Here is a 27,775-nt window from a genome sequence, read left to right on the forward strand (position 1 = left end):
TCCCACCCCCTTGACCTGTCCGTCCTCCCTGGACTGACCTATCCCCTTCCTAACTCCCTACCTACACTCACCTTTCCTGGCCCCATCGCCGCCTCTTCGACCTGTTTGTTTCCTCTCCACCTATCCTCTCCTCTATCCCTCTTCTATCCGCCTCCCACTCTCTCCCTATTTATTTCAAAACCCCCTTCCCCTCCCCCTTTTCTGATGAAGGGTCTAGGCCCGAAACGTCAGCCTCTCTGCTCCTATGATGCTGCTTGGCCTGCTGTGTTCATCCAGCCCTGCACCTTGTTGTCTCGGATTCTCCAGCATCTGCAGTTCCTACTATCTCTGATTATATTTCAACAATATGCCTCAGAAAGACATTGAAGAAATGTTCAAGAGACTGTCTCTCATTCTGGAACATACAGTTAGCCAGATAACAACTCACTCCAAATCTAGCTTTGGGCTTTCAGACTGCATCTTAAAAGTAAATGAAATAACTCCACTGAGGCCAGTATCCTGTCACCAAGTCACCCTTTATTTACACTCAGAGTCTGTGACATTGATCTAGCTTCCTCAGAGCCAGCTCTCAAAGTGAACAGAACCTCTGACACCCCTGTTTATATCTGTGAGCCAGGGCTCCCTGATTGGACCAGATTAACAGCTGCAATCAGGAAATTTATATTCTATGAAATCCACCTGGCGGACCTTTTTAATGATCACTACAGTAAAGATATTGCTATACTAGCATCTATTAATTAAATGATCTCTGTCTTTTTGAACTTAATTTCTCCTTGTACTTTTGAGAGCCTGTCTATGTAGCAACAATTAACCTCACCCCTGTATCTAAGAGTGTGTTAAAATGAACACTACTTTAGTACAAGACTAGTACTGTTTTGGTCCTTACAAAGTCAGAGTTTACAAAAAATGGGAGTGAGGAAATCTCTGCCACTAATGTTTAAAAAAGAAAAATAAAGAATAAATCTCAATCTGTTTAAGGACAGGTGATGAGAAGTGGAAGGGAAATTCATTTTAAAACTTGTGATTTGTCTGTCATATAATGGGACAAGAAAAGAAACAAAAAGACAGATAGAAATAATGGGTAAATGTAAAGAACAGAATCATTACTAACATCTGCCATCCAAAAATAAATAAGATCAATTAAAAAAGTACAGAAAGAGACAAAAGAGAACAGACGCAGAGGTTATGATCCAAAATTATTGGAAACAATTTAGAGTCCAAATATTTTTTACGTGTTGAATCAAAACATGAAGTACTGTTCCTCGAGTTTGTGCTGAACACTGTAAAAGGCCAAAGACAATGAGTCAGAGGAGAAGTGGAGCTGGGAATTAAGATACAGGTGACCAAGAAGCTCTGGGTCATGTATGAGAACTAAACAGGGAGGTTCTGCAAAGCAATCACTTCACCTGCCTTTGTAGAGGAGACCACATCACCAAAATGAAGACAAAATAGGAAGTGGAGTGGAAAGAACTCTAGTGAAGTTAGCTATGGGAGTCAATGGGCTTCTCAAAAATATTGGTCAATAGCTTATTCCAAGAAATAGAAACAGATAACTTGAGGAACGGATAGAAAAGTCAAAGATGGACCATGTGAAAGCAAGGGAAGTATGGAAAAATGAAATTGAAGTTGCGACAGGAAACAGCTCTGAGACAGTCATTAAAGTGTGGGAGAAAGAAGTGGGGGATATTGCTTAAGTGCACTGGAACAAAGAACTGACCCAAAAGGTAGACACAAAATGCATAGGCTCTATAATATCATCTTCTATTGGGAGGAAGTGCAAAAGGAGAAATTATTCAATATTAGCACTGGTTTAGCCAGCCAGAGGAGGTTGGCAGTGAATTCTGAAGCTCGGTTCAGCCTTCCCCCACAAACGACCATTGTTGATGCCTTATGCCGTTTTCCATTTCTGCACATTTGCAGTAATGGTTCAGGGTTGTTTCAGATAGTCTGCTCCACAATTTTGTTTTGCTTTAGGCCTATGTGGGGATTAGTAGTGGAGGATACACCAACATAGAGCATTTATAGAAGAGGAACTTCACTTAGATAACAAAAAGGTTTATTGCATGATAGCAGTAAGTTCAACCATATTTGGCAAGTGTGATTATGAGGACTTCAGGGGGCTGATACACATACATCTGCTCCCTCCAAAAGCTAAAACTTCTTGTATCTGCCCCTTGACCATGACATCAATAGAACAGATGGAGCTAATGGAATATGAACATTAACCTCTTCAGAACCATTACCTTATGTAACCCAAGGAAGAAAGGGAGACCCCTTAAATTATCCTGAGATAACAAGGTGTAGAGCTCGATGTACACAGCAGGCCAAGCAGCATCAGAGGAGCAGGAAGGCTGACATTTTGGGCCTGGACCCTTCTTCAGAAATTTTAACCCCACTGCGAAGCCTAAACAATTTTAATCCCTCAAATTATCCTGTTGGGGGATGCAGTTGCAGAGAGATTACACATCCACGGTGAAATAGAGAAAGTCAGGCCAGGAAACTTTATACCTTTAAAGTGGCAAAGGGCACCCAAATAGATGGGAGAGACCAGAGGAGAAGAAAGAAAATCAAGTCAAGATAGGAAGATTCAATTCTGTGAGCAAGAGCAGATTAAAAATGAATCTACCAGGGCAGGGTCCAGTTTGTGGATGTGGATAAGAAGGTTTCAGGCTGTGTGCAGTTGCAGGACTAGAAGGCTGTCAATTGTGGAGAAAAGTTCTCCCATGCAAATAAGATCAATGTCAGTCTTGGAAACAATAGCCAGATATGATGCCCTGTTTCAGTGATGATTAGCTAATGATATTAAAAACTGTGCAAATATGAAGCAGGGCAAGCAGAAAACATAAGTAAGGAAGCCAGAAAATAGACAATGAAAACAAAAACAAGATGTTTAGGACAGAGAACATAATGAGGGATTCCATGGGCTGAATCCTATGGATGAGGTTGTAGTCTGATCAGCAGGCTGGTAAGGCAGTGAGAGCTCATAATGACCTCTGCAGGCAAGATTTTGCTGATTCTAATGGCAATCATGCATTCATAAGGCCACCCATGGAACTTCACCTGGAAATGCAACCTTGGGTGCCTGGAGCTATTGGTCAACCAGAGCAGCTGTTACATTCATTAGCATCATTGAAAAGGCCATGGCTGCTGCCAGAAGGGCACCGAGGATCACAAAAGTGTAAGTGAAGTGATTTGTGGGAGCAGGTCATTAGGGCTGTGGAGAGAAGGGGGAAGAGTAGTCAGAAGAAAATGCAGGGGACTGGCTCACAGAGGGCACTCCTGCCCAAAAGCAATCCTTTGGTCAAGCACCGAATGCCATTGATCGAGGGACCCAAGCCCAGCTTGTGGAGTGAACACATAGGTTTACCTATGAGGTACTCTGTATGGCAACACCTTACAGCATTGGACTGATACTTTTAATTGGTCTTCAAGTGGCTATTTAAGGACTTCAATTCAGATGGGACTTGACTCTGCATCTCTCTTCCCAGAACTTAAATTCCAGTGGATGTGGAAAGCCAGTGGGGTTCAGAGCACCACTCTATTGTGTTATGTACTCTTACCATTTCCAAAGTGCCCACCTCCAGGAGTACAAGCTGCCACCCTATTTGTCCTTGAACTTACACATTGGATACTTGTTAAATATTGCACATAACAAAAAATCCACACAAGGAAAATACAAAGGAATTACTAAAACTGCTCCCATTGATACTATATTGGTTCCAGAGATCGTCTGTAAAAAAAAATGACTTGCTGTGAACCTATCAATTCTGAGATTCTTGTCATGTGACCTTTCTACATCTTAAGCTAATACACCAGTAGGTGGCATTGTTGCACCACACTGAATGTGAATGGTGTTCCATTTCTTATCATCAAGAGTTAAGACAATTTCACATTGTTATAAACATTGTTATAACATCAACTTAAACCACACATGTTGTTTCCAATGGAGCCATAATTTGCTACAAAAATAATTAGCTACATCTTAATTAACTTATTTGAAATTGACCTTATGCTCGATTAGCTTTGACCTGTAGAAATTTAACAGTATAATCTTAGCCATTCTAGATCACACATCATACGTTAGTATAATACACAAAAATTAATATTGACTTTGGTATTGCCAATTTTCATTATTTTTCACAAGATATTGAAAACATATTACCAAATTATACCAATGCATATTTGTAGTTTTGACATTTACTTCTTTACTTCTACGTTAACTGTCCCACATCTCTTTTACTTATTCAAAGGTGTAAGCCCATTATCTTAAACGCTGTCCTGTTAAAAAAAAAATTGTTTCTATGAAGCACAAACACCTACATGGACTGGCAGTACTTAACTTCCAAACGTCTGGTTTCTGCATCATTTTACATAATTCTGGTGGATTTACTGTGTATTCTGAAGTCTGTATTATAGTATGGATATTTTAAGTGGGTAATCCTTCTGCAAAAATAACATATTGAAGAACATCACACAAATGAGTTCAACTGACGTCTGCTAATTATGGCAATATTAACATCTGGATTCTGTTTAGATTGCGCAATGCAATATTACTAATTGTCCCACAATGTGTTGTTACGAGATTCTCCAATTTGCTATTTAACAAAGTATATGTCTGTTTATTCTCTGGCTTCAATCAATGGTTACACATTCACCACTGAATCTGAAAGACATGAGTGACAATGTAGATTGACATTTCACTTCAGTATGTGAGAGGAGCATTATTGCAGACTTTGGGCTGAATATTCCCCTGACAGTCAAGAAACAGATTTGAACCATTTTCCACTGTTATAGTCCCCATTTCTATAGGTAAGGGAACTCACATGGGATTTGGGCTTCCAGGAGTGAGGTAGGACTAGAATTTGGAGCAGAAACAGGCTCAAGGTATCAAAGGAGCTCAGCCAACTATTCATATTGGGTCCATCTAAATAAAAAAAATGTCTGGCCATCTGTTCAGCCCACTTTCATTGATGCTGTTGCTAGATGGCCTTATTATGAATACTTGGCTGAGTTCCAAGTCTAATATATTCAGACCTATAGACAAGGTTCACAAATTGCAAAGAGATGTGAAAGTTAGGTTTCAATGGTACTTTCACAAGACCGTAACAAGTTTAGCTTTCTTCAAAATAGTTTTCCCTGCCTGCAAATTTATTTTGACAAGATTAAGAGATGTTAAGAGGACTGTTCTGTTTTGTAGTTCCCACAAGTCTGAAATAATCACACTTTTAAATAGCAACACAAAAGTTTTCTTCAAGTGTATTTTCTAAAATCTCCCCGAGTAATGCGGCTCAGGGTTTCTGCAAACCCTTGTGACTCCTTTCCTCAAGGTCTAAGGAGCTTCAGGCTCTGATTTAGTACCTCTCTATTCTTTTGAGAATCCTTCTGAGGCTGCTGCTTCTATTCATCCATCTTATTCTTTGTCTCCTTGACTTCATTGATTTCAGCTTCTTTTAAATGAATGAATCAAATTCATTATCAAATGGCTGACCAAACTGACTGTTCATAGATAACAAGGTGTAGAGCTGGATGAACACAGCAGGCCAAGCAGAAAAATGATTTTTCTGAAGAAGGGTCTAGGCCCGAAACGTCAGCCTTCCTGCTTCTCTGATGCTGCTTGGCCTGCTGTGTTCATCCAGCTCTACACCTTGTTATCTCAGATTCTCCAGCATCTGCAGTTCCTACTAGCTCTGACTGTTCATAGTGCAGATTAAGCCTTTCTGTAAATTTCTGGGTATAATGGAAACTGGTATCTTCTTGCTTTAGGCTATCTTTCACCTGCTGGTAAGCAATGATAGAAATGCTCAAATTGACCCTGATAATAGTCATTACTAAGAAAGGTTCAAATGTGAAGCTGTATGTAGTCTGTTGGTCAAGCTTGGGAGCATGTACATGCAGCAGAATTAACTCAGTTGTCTACATACAAGCTGGCCTACAGACTGCATTGTTCCTGATTGTAGTCCAGTTTTGAACGTGGCTTGCTGTACAGATGAACACTCCTATGAAATAGTTCCTAAATCATATTGACAAACTGGAAGAATGAAACAAGGGCTAAAGCTTTTTCTTTTACATAGCTCTGACTTATTGTTATATTAGGTAAGGACTAATCTATATGCTTTGAGTATTAATGTGCCCTCGAGACTCACATTCATTCTAGCATGTTCTAACTCTGCCCATATTGTGCTATTTATGTTTCATGATGCGCAATATCATGACATCATCACAAGGTAGCTCCAGTGTCCTTAAACCCATACACAACAGACTATATGAGAAAGCATTGACAAGAGCTTTTCAAATTACTTGTCAAATTGTTCATGGCTTTGCAGCAGGCTTTCTCCAAAATTCACAAACTGGCTTACCTGCTAGAGTTCCCACAGCCTTTCAGAATTCACCTGACTCTTGGAAAACACGGTTGGAAGAGAAATTTGAATTTGCAGCAGAAATTCAAATGACTTACTACAGGTGCTACCTGAATGATGACAGCATACTCAATGACGGAGAAAATGGCAGTTGAAAGGAATGGCTTAGTAACTTTGATGTTACAACCTCACACTTCTCAAGTTCCAGCCTCCCAGGGAGCAGCGGGTAGGGGATGATTTGCTCAGCATCCGGAGGGGAACACCCAGCCCATTGTCTTTTAGAAAAGAAATTAAATGAAAGCACTAGCTGTTCCTCCTGATACTCTGCGTAGCCGTGTGGTTTCAGTGTCCTCGGCAACAATGATGTGGAGATGGTGGTATTGGACTGGGGTGGACAGTCAGAAGTCACATGATAACACAGTGTGTAGCTGGAGGAACATAGCAGGCCAGGCAGGATTAGAGGAGCAGAAAAGTTGACATTTCGGTTCGTGACGCTTCTTCAGAAACATAGTCACATGACACCAGGTTATAGTCCAACAGGTTTATTTAAAATCATAAGCTTTCTGAGCACTGCTCTTCATCAGTTGAAGTCATAGACAGCAATCTTTCCCCAGCAGACAGTACCAGTAAAAAATATCTTGTTATTTATGATTTTGCTATTTATGGGTCTTAGCTTCTGGACTTTCCTATTTCGTAACATTGATTTACTGATGATATTTCAAAAAAATGGCTGGTAAGTGCTTTAGGCAATTACAAGAATTCTAAAGGCACCAGGTGAAAGCAAATTTACCTGTTCACAAACGTCTGTCTAAAATGGCACAAGAAAGGAATTTAATACGGCTACATCAGAACTTCATTTACTTCCATAAATCTGGCAAATGCAGCTTTCAAACTATCAGACCAAATAAAGGTTCTGTGACAACTTTAACTAACTCAAAGGAATAAATACCCTGATTAAGATTTTCAAAGATAGTGATTATAACTAGTCATGAATGGTTGAATCATGTAGTGACAAAAATCATGCAGTGTTCTTTAAGAATAAAGAACTTCTTCTCTGCTCGTAGTTGAAGAACAAATTAATTATTTATGAACACATTTTCAAGTTTTCAAACAGTAAAAGTGGTTTCCTGCAGCAAAAGCACATCTACTGACAGTCTAAATGCCCCTTGGTCAGTGGTCCTTAATCTTCAATAGTTCTATTTTCATGATGCCCCAATTGCAAAATAACTTGTCAACTAGCTCTCGCTGTCGTACATTAATCATTCAGAAAAAAAATCTATTTAAATATAGTCTAAACCTGACATTGGCACACATTTAAATCAGAAAAAGTTGTCTTATGTTTAGTATCACTCAATTACCAGGTAAATCAAAATCCAGGGAGGATACATTTTGAACAAAACTGAGAGAATGTCAGTGTTTTCTTCGTCATCTTCAATCTGTAAAGAGGTTGTTGAAGGGAATTTGATATCCAATTGGTTCAATAAATACTCTTTCCTAATTCCATTCTGTCGAGATGGAAAGTAAACAATCAACTCCAGTAGTGCTACAAACATTGCCAGATAACCAGTAAATGTACAGAAAATGCTCATTTTCAGATCTTTGCTCTGGGTAGCTAGTTGCACTATCCATCAATAAGGATCAGATCAACTATTCATTGACTGTCTTCCACAAACGTTAAAGCATCAAAGGAGGTAACATGGAACAAAAGGATAAATTGTTATCTAGGTTTTAGCTGCCTGATAGATAGAGGAAGATGTTCCATCATCATTACATAGAAACTTCTACAGGTGCTTTTATGTTCAGTAGAAGGACCTGAGAGAGTGGATCTTCAAACAGAGACCAAAGAGCTCCATTTATCAGTCTCCCCAATTTATTTCAACATATACCTTTGCTGTTGTTGCCAAAATTTGAGGGAATGTGGCTATTACTTTTATTTTCAAAGACAGATGCAACATTGCATGAGAATATCCAGAGATTTGCATTCATCACATTGCAGCAGGTCAGCGTGTTAATCTTTGAAATGAGCTGACAATGACAGGAATGCTGCACAAATGTCCTCGATTGCATTCTTCCAAAGTGAAAGAAACATTCAGTCAAGGATGTGCAAGCCTTTAACAGATAATGTAGCCACATCCTGAAAGAAAATAGAACCTGCATTTAAAGCAGTCACCCAGTCTGTGTTTCATCTTCCCAGTGTAGAGGAGACCACATTGTGAGCAGAGAATACAGCAGACTGGATTGAGTGAAGTACAGGTTGAGCGCTGCTTCACCTGGAAGGTGTGTCTAGGGCCTTGGATGGTGAGGAGCAAGGAAGTAAACAGGCAAGTGTTACACATTCTGCAATTGCAGGGGAAGGTGCCCTGCTGGGTGTGGGGACATGTTGGGAATGAAGGAGAAGTTGACCAGGGAGGGAACCATCCCTGCAGAAGGTTGAGGAGGGATTGGGTGGGGAATGCGTGTCTGGAGATGGTGGAAATGGCAGCTCGTGGAAATATGGATGCTCTTGGGATGATAAGTGAGGACTGGGGGACCCTATTGCTGCCGTTGGAGGGAAGGGAAGGGGAGAGGGCCAAATGCAGGAGATGAGTTGGACATGGCTGAGGGTCATGTCTACCACAGTAGGGAGGAAATCCTTGGTTGAGGAGAAAGGTGGACATTTCAGAGATCCCCTTGTAGAAGCTGGCATCATCAGAGCAGGTGCGACAGAGAATCTACAAGAATGGAGGAATCTTTACAGGAAGCAGGGTGTGAGGTACAGTGCAAGTAACTGTGGGAGCCAGTTAGTTTGTTGTGGATATTGGTGGCCACAATATCCCCAGAAATGGAAACTGAGAGGTCGAGGAAGGGAAGGGGGCAGTCAGAGATGGACAAGAGAGGCAAGGGCCTCAGATGATGTCATCAATATATTGGAGAAAGAGTCATGGGGAGGGACTCAAGTAATGTTCCACATATCCCACAAAAAGACAGACATAACAGGGGCCCAAGTGGGTACCTATGGCCACACCTTTGACTTAAATAAAGTGGGAGGAGTTAAAGGTGAAGTTGTTCAAAGTGAGGATGAGCTCAGCCAGGCAGAGGAGGGTGGTGGTAGAAGGGGATGGTTCAGGTCTATTTTCTAAGAAGAAATGGAGGGCCCTGAGACCATCCTGATGGGGGAGGGACGTGTAAAGGGATAGTAGGTCCATGGTAAAGAGGAGGCAGCTGGAGCCCACGAACTGGAAATTCTGAAACTGATGTTGGCATCAGAAGAATTGCGGATGTAAGTGAGAAAGGAATGGATAAAAGGAGAAAAAAATCATGTTGATATAGGAAGAGATGAGTTCTGGGGGCCAGAAACAATGGGTCTACCTGGGCAGTCCTGTTTGTGGATTTTGGGAAGGAGGTAGAAGTGTGCAATGCGGGGTTGGGAGACTATGGTCTTGGAGGCAGTGGCAGGAGATCACCAGAGTAAATGAAACTGGTGATCATGTGAACACAATATTCTGGTGATCAATCGTGAGGTCATGGTACAGGGGAGTTAGGAGGAGATGTCTGTGAGCTGGTGCTCAGTCTCTGCAATGTAGAGGTCAGTATGCCAGATGATAACAGCACCACCCTTACTGGCAGACTTGATTAAAATGATCTCCTTGTTAGATCTTGGTCTGCAGCCTACATTGCATCCTCTGTCTGTTCCACAGCTGAATCCTTCCAAACGTTTGAGATCCAGGCATTAAAATTGGACCCATCTTAGCAACTGCCCAACCCTCCCCACATGATTGCAGAACCATATTAAAACTGGACACTTATTCTCCATTTGTCATGTTGGGCAAGTGACTTTTGTTTCTTAGTCAGAAGCAAATTAAACTGTTCTGTCAGTGGATTCTTAAAATGCTTTGGTAAAATAGATCAACCATGTTATGTCAAAATCAAGACCAATGGTGAAAGTCATTTGATAGCTTCCTTTGATGGTGGTCATGGACATAGCAGACTGATATGTCTGCTATGAACATTTGAGCTTTGAACAAGAAATTTCTAACAGTTTTTATGGAGAATGTAATTTGTAAGGACAATTACATGAAATCTTGCTCCTCTATTTGTATGTTAGAGGCCTAATCTACACACAAGTACTCTATATGTCTGACAAAGTGGAATTCTTAATTTATTCCATATTTTTCTATACATCATCTGCAGTACCAATTCCAGCAGGTCTGTTAGAAATGTTTCTGACAATCCTATTATTGTCATGTGTACTCCATTGCAGGAGTACAGTAAAAAACTTTTTACAGTGTCTGCCTTCTTATGGTGACATCTTAGGTACAAGTACCTCGGTATAATTCTTGGATACAGGAGAGGAATAGAAGTAGTTGCTTAATTACAGAGTTAAAAATAGGTTAAAAATAGAAAAATATTCAGAAGTTAACATTACAGTGCTCTAAGTTAAGTTCTAAGGTAAGCATTGTCCCCTCACACTGGTCTCCGTCCAGGATTCACTGCCTGCACGCTGCTCCAGGAGCTGCTTCCTATGTGCTGCTGTGGGGCTTCTTCCCCATGCTGCTCTGGGCTCACAGCTCGCAGTGTTCTGGGGCTGACAGGGTGCACCTACAAGCCCCCAAAGCACAAGGCCAAGCTGCCCGAGCTGCTTCTGCCGCTGGACTCAGTCCGTGCTCTCTTCCGTCCGCCGTGGGACACAGCCCACTCACTCCACAACTCCACTCTCTGTGGGGGAGTGGGGGAGAGAAGGAAGGGAAAATCACAAGAGGGGAAAAAAGAAGACGGAAAAATGGTGAAGGGACTGGTGAGCAGAAGACCTCCAATCAGAGTGTCCTACTCTGCTGCTATCTTGACCAACTAACAATATAAAGAATTCCATCGTTCCATCTCATACGATGAACAACATGAAAATTGTATTATTCTAGACTTTACAGGTTCCTGTGATTTATTGTCCATAAAACCATCCACTTAAATGTTATGCCTTGTCAGTTTTCATTTAAACTTCCTGACATTGCTACAAATCAGTTTATTAAACACACCCAAGTGAAATGAAATACTACATCAACAAATCATAGGTTAATGCAATTCAGTGATTTTGAAATCACCATATATGACCAAAATTTTGTCAAAATGTTTTTATTCATTAAAAAAGCAGAAACACCAAGAAGCTTTTTATAATTTTTTATAATTATTTTTATAATTAAAACTATTGCAGTGAAGCAAAACACGACAAAGACCCGCAATAACCACATGGAAGGAGCATGAAGCAAGCACTGTGTGTCATACCGCTGTGATTGGATAAATTCCTAGTCCCAACCACCGCCCTTGACGACATCACTCCTGTGACACTATCTCTAACTTTTGATGAGCTAAGTAGCCAGGAGGTAAGGTCAGTGCCCAGTTAGAAGCACGAAGCTCCTCTGAAAGGCAGGAGCTTCCTGCCTGGCACTAATCTGAAGCTGGATGAGAAGGGCCTGGGAAGAAATACGAGTGTCTAGCATCCATACTGGCACAGGTCGGTATTACAATTAAATCACGACGACAAATAGATATTTTATGTGGCCCCTCAATTAACCCAAAAGCTAAGCACTAAAGTGCATCAAATTGTTTAGTTTAACCAAAACACAGTTTAAAAATTCCATTCCACACGAGGCAGGTGCTTGAACAAGCTCTTTGTGGAGATTGGGGCCATTAATCGGTAGCATTTGGGTTTCTCATCTCTCCCATCACCAGTCCTTTTAAAAATTGCAAACTCTCTGCAATGGGTGGGAACACTGAAATGACCTCTGTTATTTCAAAAATGCACCTGCTATAGATCCCAAACCATCAGCCTTTTGAAAATCTAACTCTTGGCTCACACAAAATATATGTCTCAGCTATTTGGATTCCCAGTTCCTTTGAAAACCATGATTCTACGACAGGCAATTCAGGGTAAAGTGAGCCCTGTACAGGTACATGGCCTGCTCAGGTACACTGAGTACAAGTTATCATCCAATGATTATACAGATGCAAATACTAGCGATTGAGGAACACAATCAGAAAAGACAAATAACTGAAAGGACAAGAAACAATCATACTGTGGCAAATAATCGGTTGTTCGTTTTTTCCTCACAGCAATTTCATGTCACAAAAAAAGTTGCCTTTTATCTGTCCTGCTATCAGCAGCTTAAGTGACTCAACTGAAATAACACCCGCAATGGAGACCATTCCTTCATACCACCTCCAGACCCTGGCATTTAAAGCAAAAATTATGCATACATTTGCACATAAGTCTGACAAGACAATACCCCTACAAATTATAAAAGGATGGGCCTTGTTAAAGGAAGGAGGTGGTGATGGGATGTGGGTTGTGGTGGTGATGCAGCACACCAGATAGCCTTAACCCATTTATAACCCCATCAATCTAGAAACTCACAAGGCTTTCTAACCTGTTTCTAAGCCTCAACAGTGCCTTTTGGCTGAACATACAATTTATAAAAAGTCAAGTGGTGAGTGGGGCTATTTACATCATTGCTCCACCTTAGTAAATAATTGACAGAAAGGGAAAAATTGAAAGAGAAATCTCCACCCATATACAGTTGGAAACCAGTCATTCTGAATTTCAGAAGGATCAGAAACAGACAGGAGCTTCATTCATGCATGCAACATTTGTCTGCAGTCCCCTGTGTGTTTTGAGCATTAAAGACTTCCTTCCATCTCTCTACCATTGAAAAACCTTGTTCCATTTTACCCTTGAGGCTTCAACCATTTTGTTTTGTGGGACAGCCACAACCCGATGAGAATTGGTTTTCCCAGTGGATTCACTGCCTTCTAGCTGCGGAACTGCTCAAAGCGGTGTACTTCTTGCCCACAGTGTATCTCTTGCATACAACAAAAGCTGCTCAAGTCTCCCCACTGATTGTATTTGAAGGCAAAACAGAGTTTCCACTCAACTCCAACTTGATCTATCTAATTGTTGGAAGTCATTACTTGTATTGGTTGGGTGGTCAGGTCCTAAAAGAAACTAATTCACAAATAGCTATGAGAGATAAGCGTCAGAGTCAGAATTAGGTTGTGCTTTGATGTCATCTCTCCTCCAGTTTTAATATAACTTCAGTATATTAGACAGGATTTCCTAAGCCAAGTGATTGAAGAGGTTATTGGCAAAAACCTGCTCACCATTCAGTCTGCATTCCTCCAGCACCACTCAGCACCTGCCCTCATTATAACCTTGGATCAAACTTGGACAAAAGAGCTGATCTTCCAAAGTGAGGAGTGAGTGACTGGCCTTAACATCAAAGCAGCATTTGACTGAGTGCATCATCGAGGAGTCCTAGCAAAACTGTGATGCGTGACAAGCAGGGGAAATCTCCCCACACACAAATAGCAGCCACAGCAATGGTTGCTGATACAGGCCTGAATGTGGCCTACTTCCGTGATATACCTTCACCATTTCCACACCCCACCAACTACTAATTTGGCACCTTTCCCTCCTCTAAAGTTATTAAGATGCTGAAACCATGCAAATTGTGCTGCCAGATAAGGTGGAGATGGAGAAGGAGTTGGTTTTGCGATGTGGTATTGAACACAACACCCGATTGCTAGCTCTGACAGGTGTTGATCTTTAAACACAAAGCCACCTTTAAACCTCAAATCTAGATGCTGCCCAAAAAAATGCATTGAAACATGTTACCTCCAAACCTACCTGACCTTTTATTTTAATAAATGCTGTGGCACACAAAAAGGACATTTTAAGCAAAGAAACAAACCCAAGTGGAAAAGTGACTTCTGCGGCATGAAGAGATATCCTAGTTACAAAGTTCGGGAGCATGCTTAACATTGTCACAAGAGTGACAGAAAATTAAGCTTAACCCATCCAGCAGTTTAATCTTCATCACATGAATAAAATAAATATCTTAAATCAGCAGGGTTTGTTTCATCAGGTAAATGAGGTTAGCTCACAGGCAATATGGCACCCATTATTTCATGCAATTATGTTAACATTGCCACCTATCTGTTTATACATAAAAGTTTAGCAGTCGTGATCATCAGAATGCCACAAGGAGTCAGGCCCCTTTTTGTTATTGAAAAAGTTGAAGAGATGCTAACAGCTACTTTCCATATGATCTAACAAAGCAACAGTCCATTCTTTCCTGGAGATTATTTTTTCAAGTGTATGTAAATTTCTCTGCAATCTTCAATGGGGCTTCAAAATCGCCTGCAAATCATGTGGATGGCAAATAGTTACATTAATCTCCTCCAAGATCATTTCTGTGAAAAATGCCTACACAAAGAAGCTGCGCACTATTTAAACAAATTACTTGGCTTCAAGAATTTCAATAAAAATAGCTGTCAGTGAATAAAGTGCTGCTTAGTGATGAATGCCTGAAAACATCTCTTCAATTGACTTTGAGAAGATTAGTTGAAAGTTATCACTGCATTATTTTCCCAATTACTCTGATTAATATTTCAAATTGAGGCAAAATGGAAAATTGAAATCTGCACAATTGCCTAATAACTTACTTTCAATCTCCTGCAATATTATTTTAACATTAGATTATAACAAACATTCATTTCACTCAGCGACAAAATTCAGGTCATACATCGCAGATATGGTCACACAAGAAAGAGCACAGATTCTATTTCAGATTTCTGTAATGTCAGTGTAAACCAGCCTTAAGGCAGCTTATTTTTACTGAGCTTTGTGAAAACACATAGAATAATGACACAACATCAGCTTTCGCCCAGAGTTTCATCTGAAGTTGCAGCATAGATTATGGGTAGTGCCTTTCTTCTGCTGCAGCATCAGAATATAAAAGATGGAAAACTGATCTTAAATCCATTTGGTTTTATAAATCTTTGCATCTTGCAGTGTGACAACAGTCAATCCTTTAAAGTAAACAGTTGATTTTAGGCAAAGATTCCTGTCCCTGGAAAGATGCAACAGGAGATTCAAAATTTGAAGGATTGATATGTTTAGAATTTCAAGGCAAATAGCCACATCTTACTGGTGACAACTTTTGTAACTTTGACCTGTCTGACTAAAAAAGGTGTTCCCTGCTTATGCAATTCTCAACAAACATAACATTACAACATTCAGAATTCAACAACTAACAAGATTGAGACCACCACAACAACTAAATAAAGGGACCAATCTGATGAACTCGCTGATTCTCTACGTGTATTTAATTAATAAACATTGCAATACAGATGTTTTAAAAACTATCCACGCCTACAAATAAATTTATCTGCAATCTTCAAAAGGTCTAAAACCATTTGCAATTCAAGCTGGTTGAAATACTTAAAATGTTTCCAAATTGGATACTTATCTCATGAAAATATCACCTCAAAAGAGCTGTGCACTGTTATAAAAGATGTTACTTGATGCTTTGAAAACAAAAATGAGATAACAATCACTGCACTTGCCATATTGTTGGTGCATCAGTCCCACTAATCTCGAGGATGTCATATCCATCTTCAAGCTGGAAATCAGAGAAGATGAGTGCAATGGTATCACCAGGCTCCGCCAGGATAGTCCACGTGCAGTCAGCATTATTACCGTATTCTGATGGGAAGTGTGGACTGGAAATCATTCCGCTGGTACCTCGCAATGTCCCGCCACATGCACCTTCAGCTGCAACAGATGGACAGGATAAACAGATGAAGCATAGTTTGCAATCAGGGATCACATCTTCCGCTCAATGCTGAAACAATTTGTTTCATCACAGGCAACATTCTCCCAACAAAACATATATCTGAAGGAAGGTTAAGAATTTCAAGTAGCTTCACAGTACTCTGAAATAAAGTTATATATACTGGCACTTTTATCTAACAATTATCAAAGAAATGGAAAATGGGTAGACCAATTAAATGTACATTTGCAACATAACTAATATTAAATTTCGGAGTCTTACAATCATATATATCTATTTTCTTCTGGGATTGATGAAGTGCAAATGAGTTGACATTCAAATTAGAGTAACACCTCAGAGGATTTAGCAGTCAGGTATAATACAACTGGCATTTAGTCAAGTCAAATAATTGCCTTTATTTTGTTAACAAAGAATAACTCTCAGTGTAGATGAGTATTATATAATCTGAACTGCCATTTACCTTGAATCTATGAATTGTTACAGCTTTTAATTACAATAGCAGTGAATGATTTTCTGGACACCATTATTAGGTTTCACCCTTTTCTTTCTTTGACATTGCAATTTCAAAGTAAGCAGGAAATGCTGAAAAAAGTCAGAAGTTAGGCAAAGTTTTAGTTTTCGACAAAGGGGTGTCAAATTTAAAACAGCGATGAGGAGGAAGTATTTATTTCAAAGGGTCAGGAATCTGTGAAATTCACTATCCTGGATTACGGTGGATGCCAGGCCATTGAGTAAGTTTAAGGAGGAAATTGACACTTTTTTTTAACTAATTATGGGTTGAAGAGTTATGGACAGTGTATAGGAAGGTGGCAATGAGGCCGAGATGAGAACTGCCATGATTATATTGAATAGCAGAGCAGCCTCGAGGGGCTGAATTGCCTATTCCGGATCCTGGTCCTTATATTCTGGTGAATAATAAATCCAGGGAGTTTAGCAAGCTCCTGGCAACGGCAATGTGATAATTGTCAGAGATATTTATTATTAGTAATGTATTGATTGAGGGTAAAAAATTGGCCAAGACACCAAAGAAAATATCAAAAATGCCACAGTTCTTCTTTGATTCAAGTCATGAAATTTACCCCTGGAGAGGGTAAGTTAAGATGAGCATCTCATCCAAAGAATGCCGTTTTGACGTTCCCTTGACCAGCCTTGATGAAGAACTCAGGCCTCCGTAATGGGACTTAACCTACAACCATTTGGTTCAGAAGTAAAGGTGTTATTCACTGATACACAGATGACACTTGTAAACAGAAAATCATATTAAATATTTGCATTCAAAAATAATTGGGACAAACGGAATGGAAGTTATGGCATTTTAACAGCCAATGATGGTTGGCATGAGGTCAGATGGGAAGATAAATATTTTTAAGTTCTCAAACATGAGCCCAAACAGTTTTCAACCTGGCTTGCATTCACTTTTAAGGGAGAGAGTTCACTGCACGCTGTCCCAGCGCAATATCCAATAGCTCTTTATCTGTAATGTCTCATGTCAAAGTTTGCCCTGACCCCCACAATATCTGACTCTACTGCCATAAGTGGCTTGAAACAACCAACACTCAGTCTTCACATATAAGATACTTGATATCCCTCAAACGTCTGATCTCTGCCCTTACAACGTCCGATACTTCGAGTCTATCCATATTATCTGCAACAACTTTCTCCAACCCAAACCATCTTGTCCGATTAGTACCGCAATGCCAGTGCCCTAACTATAATGTCAGATTCCACCTCCCTACTTCAAAACATTCATATGATTTAATGGAGGTTTTAACAAAGATCTGTAGCTCAAGTTGCGGTTGAAGTTGTTTGATTGGTTCACTGTGCTGATTGGTTTTCACGCAAAAGTTTTGACTTTCTCCTAGGTGACATCGTCAGTGTTTTGTAGCCTCCGTTGAAGTGCTGTTGTTCTGACCCATTCTGAATTTATATGGTTTGGTCTGTCATGGTGGGCAGTCTTGTTTCCGGTTTTGTACCATAGTTGTATGTAAATGGGGTCTATTTCAACATGTTTGCTAATTGTATCAGTGGTTGAAAACCAGGCCTCCAGGAATTCTCATGCTTGTCTTTGTCTCACTTGTCCTACTACTGTAACTTTGTTCCAGTTAAATTGATGTCCTTCTATATCGAAGTGCATTGAAACAAGGGAGAGTTGGTTGTGCAGTTTTGCTGCGAGTTGGTGTGTTGACAATCTCTCTGTTTGTTGATTTTCTAAACCTCACCCACATCAAACTATTGTCCGGTCCAATTGGTTACCCATTTGCTCACTTGATGCTTGCATCCCTGTGAATCTAGCTGGACTGGAAACAAAAATAAAGCCCAGGCATTAAATTCTACAGAGCAAGAGGAATCTTTCTGGCTCTGAGTTAGTAACATGGCATGGAAGTTAGCCAATTTGGAGAGATTATTACGCTTTGCAAGAAAAGTTAAACCTGTCCACCTCCATTTCAACTCTTACACAATCCTAATTCAGATATATATTAAAGTTCTTTTACTGTGGCTGGTTCAAAATCCTGAAATCTTCTACCTGGCACCTTTGCAGAATCCCTTCAGGGGTTACAATGGGTCAAATGATTGACCAAGTACCATTTTCTCAGGGTGACAAAAGATAAACAACAAATGGAGCTTTGTCAGTTAATCTACGTCTCATCATGGAATTACAAATATGAAGGGGTGATATCATTAGTGGGATGATGTGAACGTTTGCATTGACAAAAGGGGAGGTAGGCAAAACAATGAAGATGTTAACAAATGAATACTAATCTGGATGTGAATAAATACTGGAGATGGGGATAGGTGAACAGTGATGTAGTGACATTGCAATTCTAAACTCAAAGTTACACTGCTGTCTTGAAGATTTGGAAACAGCTAAATTTCAACCTATGAGGAAAACTTCAAACATGTTTTTAAAAAAACTACAAAAAAACTGTAGGGTCACTTTTCAACATATAGTGGACAAGAAAATCATATTACTGCTGAATATTTTCCTGACACGCACTTTGATTATGTGGAACTCAGCACCAAGGGATAAATTCATGTGGTCTTAATCCTACTTCCTTATATGTATTTTTTTACAGGGATATAGTATTGGATGAGCACACACTGTGTCTTACAAAATGGATAAATGTCAATGTTAAAATATCAAAGTAATGCCATATAAATGTATTGAGTACTCATTGGTTACTATCATTCACTACGACGCACAAATGTATCCGCAATAGAAGAAGTGAAATAAATCCCAAACTCTGGAGGAACTGAGGAACAGATAAAAACAAGTTCCATGAGGATTGAATAGAACAGGATAAAGAGCTAATGTCTATTGAATGGGTTGAGTCCTCAGCATAGGAGTTGGAATGAGATTCAGCTAAGGCATAATGGAAAGCAGATCAAAAAGAAATCCACTTATAAATGGATGCCTTCTGTTTTCAACACTCGCTGATTACACAATGATGGCAGTTAGCGCATACCAATGGTGGGTCAGAATGGATTACAATAACAAAATACACCAAGAGCTACATTGCGATGATGTTCACTCAATAGTGTGAAAGAGACACTGCCAGCAATGTTACTGATACATATATCCAAAGTATAGGAGATTTTACAAATTATAGTATCTCTGTGAAATTACCCTTGTATGTAAGATCATAAAAATGAGAAGATAAGAAATACAATAGTTGAACTTCAGGAAACATGAGCAGTATTACGCTGTCACGAGTGAGGAATTGGGTTAGAAAGAGACCCATTCTCTTATTTTTCTTAGACCTGTTTCAGATGAGATTGAGACCAAAAATTCCGTACTGCATCCTACGCTGAAAGCTAATTATACTGCACAGATTCAGTACATTTATGAATATTCAATACAATAACGTTTCAATTAGATTGGCACATAAAATGTGCAAAGTAGCAGATAACTTGATACATATCTTAATGTCCTTGGCATTCTTAGATTCCTCAGCATAAAAAAAACATTGGTCATGAACATTTCAAGTATTCTTGTTGAGTGCCAAAATGATTTCTATCAGTTTGCATCCCTGATTTTACGTTTAGCCATATGTGAGTTTAATGATTGTAACGAGGTCAGCCAGCTGGACGTCATAAAGTGAGTTCCCTGGTTGGATAAAATTAACAGCCCCAATCAGGGAGCCCTGGCTGACAGATAAAAAGGGTGAGGGCCAGAGATACAGACACTCTGGTGCCTGACTCTGTATGAGGCATTACTAAAGTCAAGGAGTATTCATGTTTAAATAACGGGTGATTTGATAATGGGATACCAGCCTCTATGGAATTATTTCAGAGAGGAACAGTGATTTTAGGGCCTGGTTTATGCATTTTCCGTATGGTGATTTTTCAGTAACTGTTTTGTGGAGCAATTATGGATATGGTTACAGTTGTTTATTTAGCACATCCATGTACACCCTCTTAATATGGTCAACAACCCTTATATTTTAAATGGACAGATTAAGAGCAGAGTCAGATTCATGTGCTAATCATTTCTAATTATAAATCAGTCAACAGCAATATCTCTTAATCCTAATACTTATACATTTAAAACTAATACACGAGGGATAGCTTTATATTATATTACTCCTTCTGGCGTTTCATCAACAGAATTAAGACGACTATAACAATAAGTATCACACTGTGTCCTACACAAAGACCTCCTTTCACTAGACTCTGAAATGTTATAATTAACTTGGTCAGCAAATAAGTTTGTATAGCCTTGTTATTTTTATTTCTGCGACCAAGTGTGCATAAATTTTGAGGCTTTTGTTTGCATACCGTTCAAGTACAATGCACTGTATTCTTGTCTTTTCTTGGTGTTTGCCTTCAAGCTATGGTGTCCCCCAACCTCCACCCCACCAATTACATTTTGGGTGTCTGATGTGAATCAGGCCCTTACCTTATTACCTGATTTACTGTGTGTCCTTGTTGTCTTGTTGGAGGCTGTCATTTCCCAAAGAAAATCTGCTCTCAATGTTCCCAGATAAAAACTATTAACAGTACCACACTGGTCTGTAAATCAGCAGGACATTCTCCAAACTGATTACACACTCAGAAGCTAGAATAATCATATTTGATGTTTTTTATAGCACAGAAATGGATAAGTTAGTTCATCGTGTCCATGCTGGTTCCCTGCAAGAGCAACTCAGATAATTACACTTCCTCATCCATTCCCCATGGCCCTCATGGAGAGATAGATTCTTGATCAGTCGGGTTATGGGGAAAACACAGGAAGTGGTTATGAGGAATGTCAAATCATCCATGATCCTATTGAATGGCAGACTGGGCTCAAGGAAGCAAACAGTCTACTCCTGTTCCTATTTCTTATGGTACAAGGCGGATGGGTTGTACCTGAAGTGAAATGGGACCAATATCCATTTGAGAGCAAAGTTGGATGGTATTTATTTAACACTCAGAGTCTGATGAACAAGACAGATGAGTTGAGGGCACAAACTAAAACATGGGGATGTGATATCATTGTTGTCACTGAGACATGGTTGAAAGAGGGATAGGATTGGCAGCTCAGTATTTCAGGATACAGGGTCTTCAGGAAAAGCATGGAAGGAGGTGAAGAGGAGAAGTTGTTGCAATTTTGATCAGGGAATCTATCACAGCAGTAAGGATGAATGACATCGAAGAAGGCTCTTACAGCAGCACAATGGCACAGTGGTTAGCACCACTGCCTCACAGTGCCAGGGAACCAGGTTCGATTCCAGACTCAGGTGACAGTCTATGTGGAGTTTGTGTCTTGTCCCTGTGTCTGTATGTGTTGCCTCCAGGTGCTCTGGTTTCCTCCCACAGTCCAAAGATATGCAAGTGAGGCGGATTATCCATGCTAAGTTGCCCTGCAGTTTGCAGGGCTAGGTGCATGAACTATGGGCTTATGGGGATAGGATCAGATGCTCTTCAAAGGGTTGGTGCAGACTGAAATGGGCCAAATAGCCTCTATCTGCACTGTAGGTATTCTATAATTCTCAAATGAAACCATATGGGTAGAACATAAGAATCAAAAAGGAGCAATCACATTGCTTGGAATGTACTACAGACTCCTAACAGTCCAAGAGAAATAGAAAAGCAGATATGTTGGCAAATTTGAGGCAAGTGCAAAAGTCAGTGGGGAGCAATATTTGGGGATTTCAACCTCCTCAACATTAACTGGGGTAGTCATTGTGTGAAGGAATTTTTAAAATGCATATGGTACTTCAAAAGCCCTACAGAAGGGCAGTCCACAGTATAAATTTAGGAAATGAAGCTTGGCATGTGATTGAAGGATCAGTGATGCAATGCCAAGATATACAAGGCTATGAACCAAGTGCTGGAAAATGCGATAACAATAGTTAGGTAGTTATGGCTGGCATGGATGCAATGGGCTAACGGGTCTTGTAGATCTCTATGGCTCTATGATTCTATAACATAGGCACATATCTCCAGGATCTTTACCAGCACAGCTTGCTCCAGAATCACAGTATCAAGAATTTATCTGATTGCTCTACAGGTGGACAAATAGGATTCAAGCTGGACTAGGGCTTCTGGTACCACGCTGGATCTGCAACAATAGTTTTTTTTTTGAAAACAGGAGAGTTGCTGGAGTCTGAGATAACAAGGTGTAGAGCTGGATGAACATAGCAGGCCAGGTAGCATCAGAGAAGTAGGGAAGCTGACGTTTCGTGTCTGGGCCCTTCTTCAGAAAAAAGAAGAAGGGTTCTGACCTGAAACATCAGCTTTCCTGCTCCTCTGATGCTGTCTGGCTTGCTGTGTTCATCTAGCTCCACACCTTGTTATCATTGAAGTCCCCAACTTCTGAAATATTCACATAATTATTTTCTCTAGTTTCTTTAAAGATTTTACATTCTTCCTCAAGTCTGGTGCCCCGAAAAAGGCACAATACATCTGTCAAAATTGATCGTGCTTCATCATAACTCCCTTGCTTTTGTTCTGTATATCTCTCTTTATAAAACCCAGGGTCAAATTAACCAAGTTCTCAACCTCCCCTGCCACTCTCCACAATTCATGATTTGTAGGTGTAAGTCTGTGTAAGAGTTGTACGCTTTAAATTATTTTGTGTCCTCTCTGGAAAAGCTTCGCAGGCCTGGCAGCATCCACGCAGAAAAAATCAGAGTTAATGTTTCGGGTCCAGTGACCCTTCCTCAGAATGTGTAGATGGGTAGACAGCTTTTCTCGTCATTTGTCTAAATGTCTCAATCAATCCAATATGTCCTTGAACAAATAGCACAATGTCATTTCTCAGTAGCATTGAGTCCTACCATTAAGATGAGTGTCATAGCCAGAAAATGATGTTGGAGATTTGAGGTAACAAAGTAAACATGCATAATTGTTTCTAGCTACTAGACATTAGTCTGCACCAATCATACTGAAATTTTCTTCAGATTCCCTGCCCTGTTGGAGATTTTCGATTAGCTCTGGATTGCTTCATTCTGACTGGAGGAATACTAGCATACTAATTGATGATCAATCGCTGTTACTTGTAACTTTCATTTTATTTAATAGTTCTTGTGGCAGCTTAAAGAAATTAAAAAGAAAATTAAAAAACTGGGTAGTAATCAAAAGATGAAAAGATATTGCTGTAAGCAACTCCCTATCCTATATTTCTGCATTCACTGAAGCAATTTTAATTATTTGTTTCAAGCCTAAATATGAGTGTTACTACTCACCACAGACAACTTAATGAGTTTTTAATTTTTCAAACAAATTAGTTCTGTTGCTAAAGTGCCTTGTAATTATGTAGATATTTAAATGTTAAATGTTACTTTCATCCAAGCAAAAACTTTTGGGGGGTTGTTGACAATGTTTTTTATCAGTAACATGTAGTCAGAAGATCATGATTTTTAAAAAAAATTAACTTCGGCAAAACATTGATTTTATAGCAGAAACTTATAATTAATGTTAAGCAAGAGAGATTTTCATTTGTAAAGCATCTTTTACAAGCTGAAGATTTTCTATAAACACTCTGATGTGTTTATAGTTAATTACGTATGTTTGGCTATAACTATTTTCTGTAAGAAATACGGCAAAGTTGTTCACTTATAACAAGCTGCGCAAACAACAATGTGACAATGAACAGATTATTTGTTGCTGTGCTGTTCGTTCTTAAAAATAAGGTGAATGCCACGAGTCTGTTCAAAATAGTGCCGTGGAGTTTTTGCTTGCCACTGTGAGAACACGTGGGTGCCTAGATTTGACATTGAATCCAAAAGCTAACATTTCCAATAGTGTACAGATAACTTAAGTATTCATCGTCGAGAACGTGGCAGCTGCTTCACAAGCAAAATATCAGTAGTTCCCTGCGATGACCTCTCTCCATGTGCTATGCCCTAAAAGGTTATTGGCAGTGATTCACTTCTGTGGTGGTCCAAAGTTACACTTGGCAAAGTAATGCAGTGGTTTACTAATGACTTGGCTGTTGACAGAGGTTGACCAGGACCTTTTCGTCTTCGTAACATTTTCCATTGATGTATGTTGGAAGGATTTACAAGTTAATAGTCAAACTGGTTGGCAGCATTTTGAATGGACTTTCCTTAGCCTTCAAGTCCTAGATGACAGAATTCCTCCCCAAGAGGGCATCAGTGAACCAGATCAGTTTTTTTAATGATAATTGACAGTGGTTACTATTGCAGTTTCTTCCAGGTTTTATTGAATTTAAATTTCACCAGCTACCCTGGTGGAATTTGAACCTTTGGCAGCATTTGGGCTTCTGAACCTGGGGCTCACCTGCATTTCTTTTTCTTTATTTTTCTATATTTTCCTTTCTGTCTTCTTTGTGACCTTTCATCAATGGAGGGGCGAATGTGGGTCCAATATGAAACCCGACAGCATCGGTACAGTCGGTGAAGTGAGCCCAGCGGTGAGGAGATACTGCTTGAAGAATGGCGGCTCAGACATTAGTAGGTCTGGCACAGGTGGAGGCAAGGTTCTGGTGGAGGGGCATCAGCATTGTCAGTGGCATCAGCGAGGTGGGCCAGCGGCAAGAGATGGCATCTGAAGAATGGCGACTACGACGTTGGTGGTTCTGGAGAAACAGTTGGGCGGTAGCGACATGAAGCCTTGAACTGGAACAGTGAATACGATGAAGAACAAAGATGGATCCTCTTTCGGTCATGCCTTTTCATTTCTTTTCATTTTTTTAAGTTATTCAAAATGGCGCCAGAGTGTGGACACAATTGAAGTTTTTCACTGTATTTTCCCTTAAATTCAAGTGACAATAAATCATTCATTTATTCATTCAGTCATTCAATATTCTCAGGTTCTTGGCTGCTAGTCCAGTAACATAACCACAGTGCAACTGCCTACTTCAAATGCCTATGCCCTTAAGTCTTCATTAACAGAACTCTACAGTGGATAGATTGTTCAGTTTCTCTTACTGTGCAAGACTTCAGGGTTAGCAAAATCTGAAGTGTGACTTTACAGTCACTAGACTATTCTATTTGCTTGCCAGTTCTTGCTTTTAACTGTTGAAGTATTCTTTATTCTTTCAAATATTTGATGAATTCTAGTACCCATAGTAATCTTAACCATAGTGAAAATTAATGGTAACTCTCAGAATTTTGAGAATGGGGGATTCAGTAATGCCATTGAATGTCAAATGTTGATGGTTAGATTCTTTCTTGTTTGAAATAGTTATTGCTCAGCAGTTATGAGGTGCAAATGTTACTTGCCACTTGTCAACCAAAACCTGGATGCTGCCCTGGTGTAGCTACTAATCACATAGACTAATTCAGTATCTGAGGTGTTGCAAATGGTGCTGAGCATTGTGCACTAACCAGCAAGTATCTTCAACTTATGACTTTGTGATGAAATGAAGATCCCAGGTGAAACATCATTTGAAGATGATTGAGCTGTGGACTTTACCCTGAGAATTCCTGCAGGGATGTCCTTGGACTGAGATGATTGGTCTCCAACCATCATCTTCCTTTGTTCCAGGTATGATTCCAGCCAGTGGAGACTTCTCCCTCTAATTCCCATTGACTTCAGTGTTGTTAGAGATTGGTGATCCCATACTTGATCAAATGCTAGCTAAATATTACACTCCTCTTCCACTCCCAATGTCTCCCCACACCCATATGGTACATTCCCATCCAAATGCAGAAGGTGCAACACTTTCCTATTTACCTTCTTCTTCCTCACTATCCAAGGACCAGACACACTTTCCAGAGCAACTGTATTTACTGCTCACAATGCAGTCTTCTCTTCTCTAGGAAGACAAAACACAGACTGAGTGACTGCTTTGCAGAACACCCACATTCTATCCAATAAATGACCCCGAGCTTCCAGCTGCCTGAATCCTCAATATGTCAACAGAAGTAGGAACACCACTTCATCTTCTGCATGGGGACCTTGCAGACTTTACAGCTCAATATCAAGATCAATAATTCTAGGGCCTGACAACCCCCTTCCTTGTTTTTTAACCTACCCCAACACCCTACATCCTATCATAACATGGATTGCTTTCATCACAACCAAACCATTTCACCTACTCATAGTCCCCATTAGCACCTATCTAGCTTTACTTCGTCCCTGGCTTACTATCAACCATCCCTTTGCATAATTCATTTTCTTTCTCTCACCCTTTCTCTGTCTCTCTCACTCACACTCTCTCTCCAGGCTTTGCTTACACCAATCCACTCACTCCTTTTCACACTCCCTCCCCCAATCCCCTGTCATCAGCATAAATACCATTTTCTCCGAGATGCTATCATCTCTGAAGAAGGGTAACTGGATTCAAAATGTTAAATCTGATTTCTCTCCACAGATGCTGAGTTTCTCCAGCAATATCTACTTTTGTACAGGTGAGCAATTGTTGTTCAGACTGAGGGAAGATACATTGCATAGTTTCCCAGAGCCAGTTGAAGGTCCCTGTTTTCCTTGATATATATTAATAACAAAGACTTGAGTTTATGGGATATGGTTTTGAAATTTACAAAATTTTGAAATTTCAAGACCAAAAAAAAATTAAGTGTTGTGACCTGTGAGAGGGATAGTGAAAGTCCTCAAGAGGACACAAATAAACTGGCAAAACATTCAGACAAGCCACAAATGAAATTGTATGTGAAGGGATGTGAAATGCTACTGAGAAATGACATTGTGCTATTTGTTCAAGGACATATTGGATTGATTGAGACATTTAGACAAATGACGAGGAAAGCTGTCTACCCATCTACACATTCTGAGGAAGGGTCACTGGACCCGAAACGTTAACTCTGATTTTTTCTCCATGGATGCTGCCAGGCCTGCTGACCTTTGCCAGAAATTTCTGCTTTTGTTTCTGATTTACAGCATCCGCAAATCTTTTGGTTTTTATGCATTCCCATTGCGAAAGGGCTGCAGCAATTTTGTGTGGATGGCCCAATATAAATTTGGCAGGTGATTGCGTTGCACCATACCCTGAGCCCATTCCAACCAGACTGATGTTCACTTTTCCAGTCAACTGCCCAGATGCTGCATCTCCTCCGTCTAATTGAAATTAAGCCTGAGTCTTGATCATGCCACCTCCAGTGTGCAAATAACTAGTTTCAGACAGCTTCCATGCACAATTTTTAATCCAAAGCAGTGTCAGTGAGAAGAAAAGTCACTTCCCACCAACCCTACTGACCTTTGGAGCATGAATGTATACTTAGGCTAGGCCGGTTGCAATGATTTCATCATTTGATTCATTTTTAAGCTGATCATGGACCTACAATACTAGTTCCTGAGTTTAGAGCATTGAATAAACTTCTGTGAGTATCTGGCTTGCTCACTTTAATAATTTTCTTTGCTATTTACTCTCCAGCACAACATCTCATTTAGGTCAGAGGATTAGCTGTA

At 39.9% G+C, this 27,775-nt stretch overlaps 1 protein-coding gene across 1 annotated transcript in view; it reads right to left on the minus strand.

The window, feature by feature from the left end:
* The window catches only part of LOC109928798 (CUB and sushi domain-containing protein 1-like), a 2,165,117-nt gene that overhangs the window by 1,138,427 nt on the left and 998,915 nt on the right, over positions 1-27,775 (minus strand). Inside the window, exon 5 of the mRNA XM_048597409.1 lies at positions 15,732-15,939. Coding sequence (XP_048453366.1) covers positions 15,732-15,939 — 208 coding nt within the window. The remainder of the gene's footprint in view (positions 1-15,731; positions 15,940-27,775) is intronic.

This window comes from Rhincodon typus, chromosome 5, assembly GCF_021869965.1.
Source record: "Rhincodon typus isolate 14 chromosome 5, sRhiTyp1.1, whole genome shotgun sequence".
NCBI lineage: Eukaryota > Metazoa > Chordata > Chondrichthyes > Orectolobiformes > Rhincodontidae > Rhincodon > Rhincodon typus.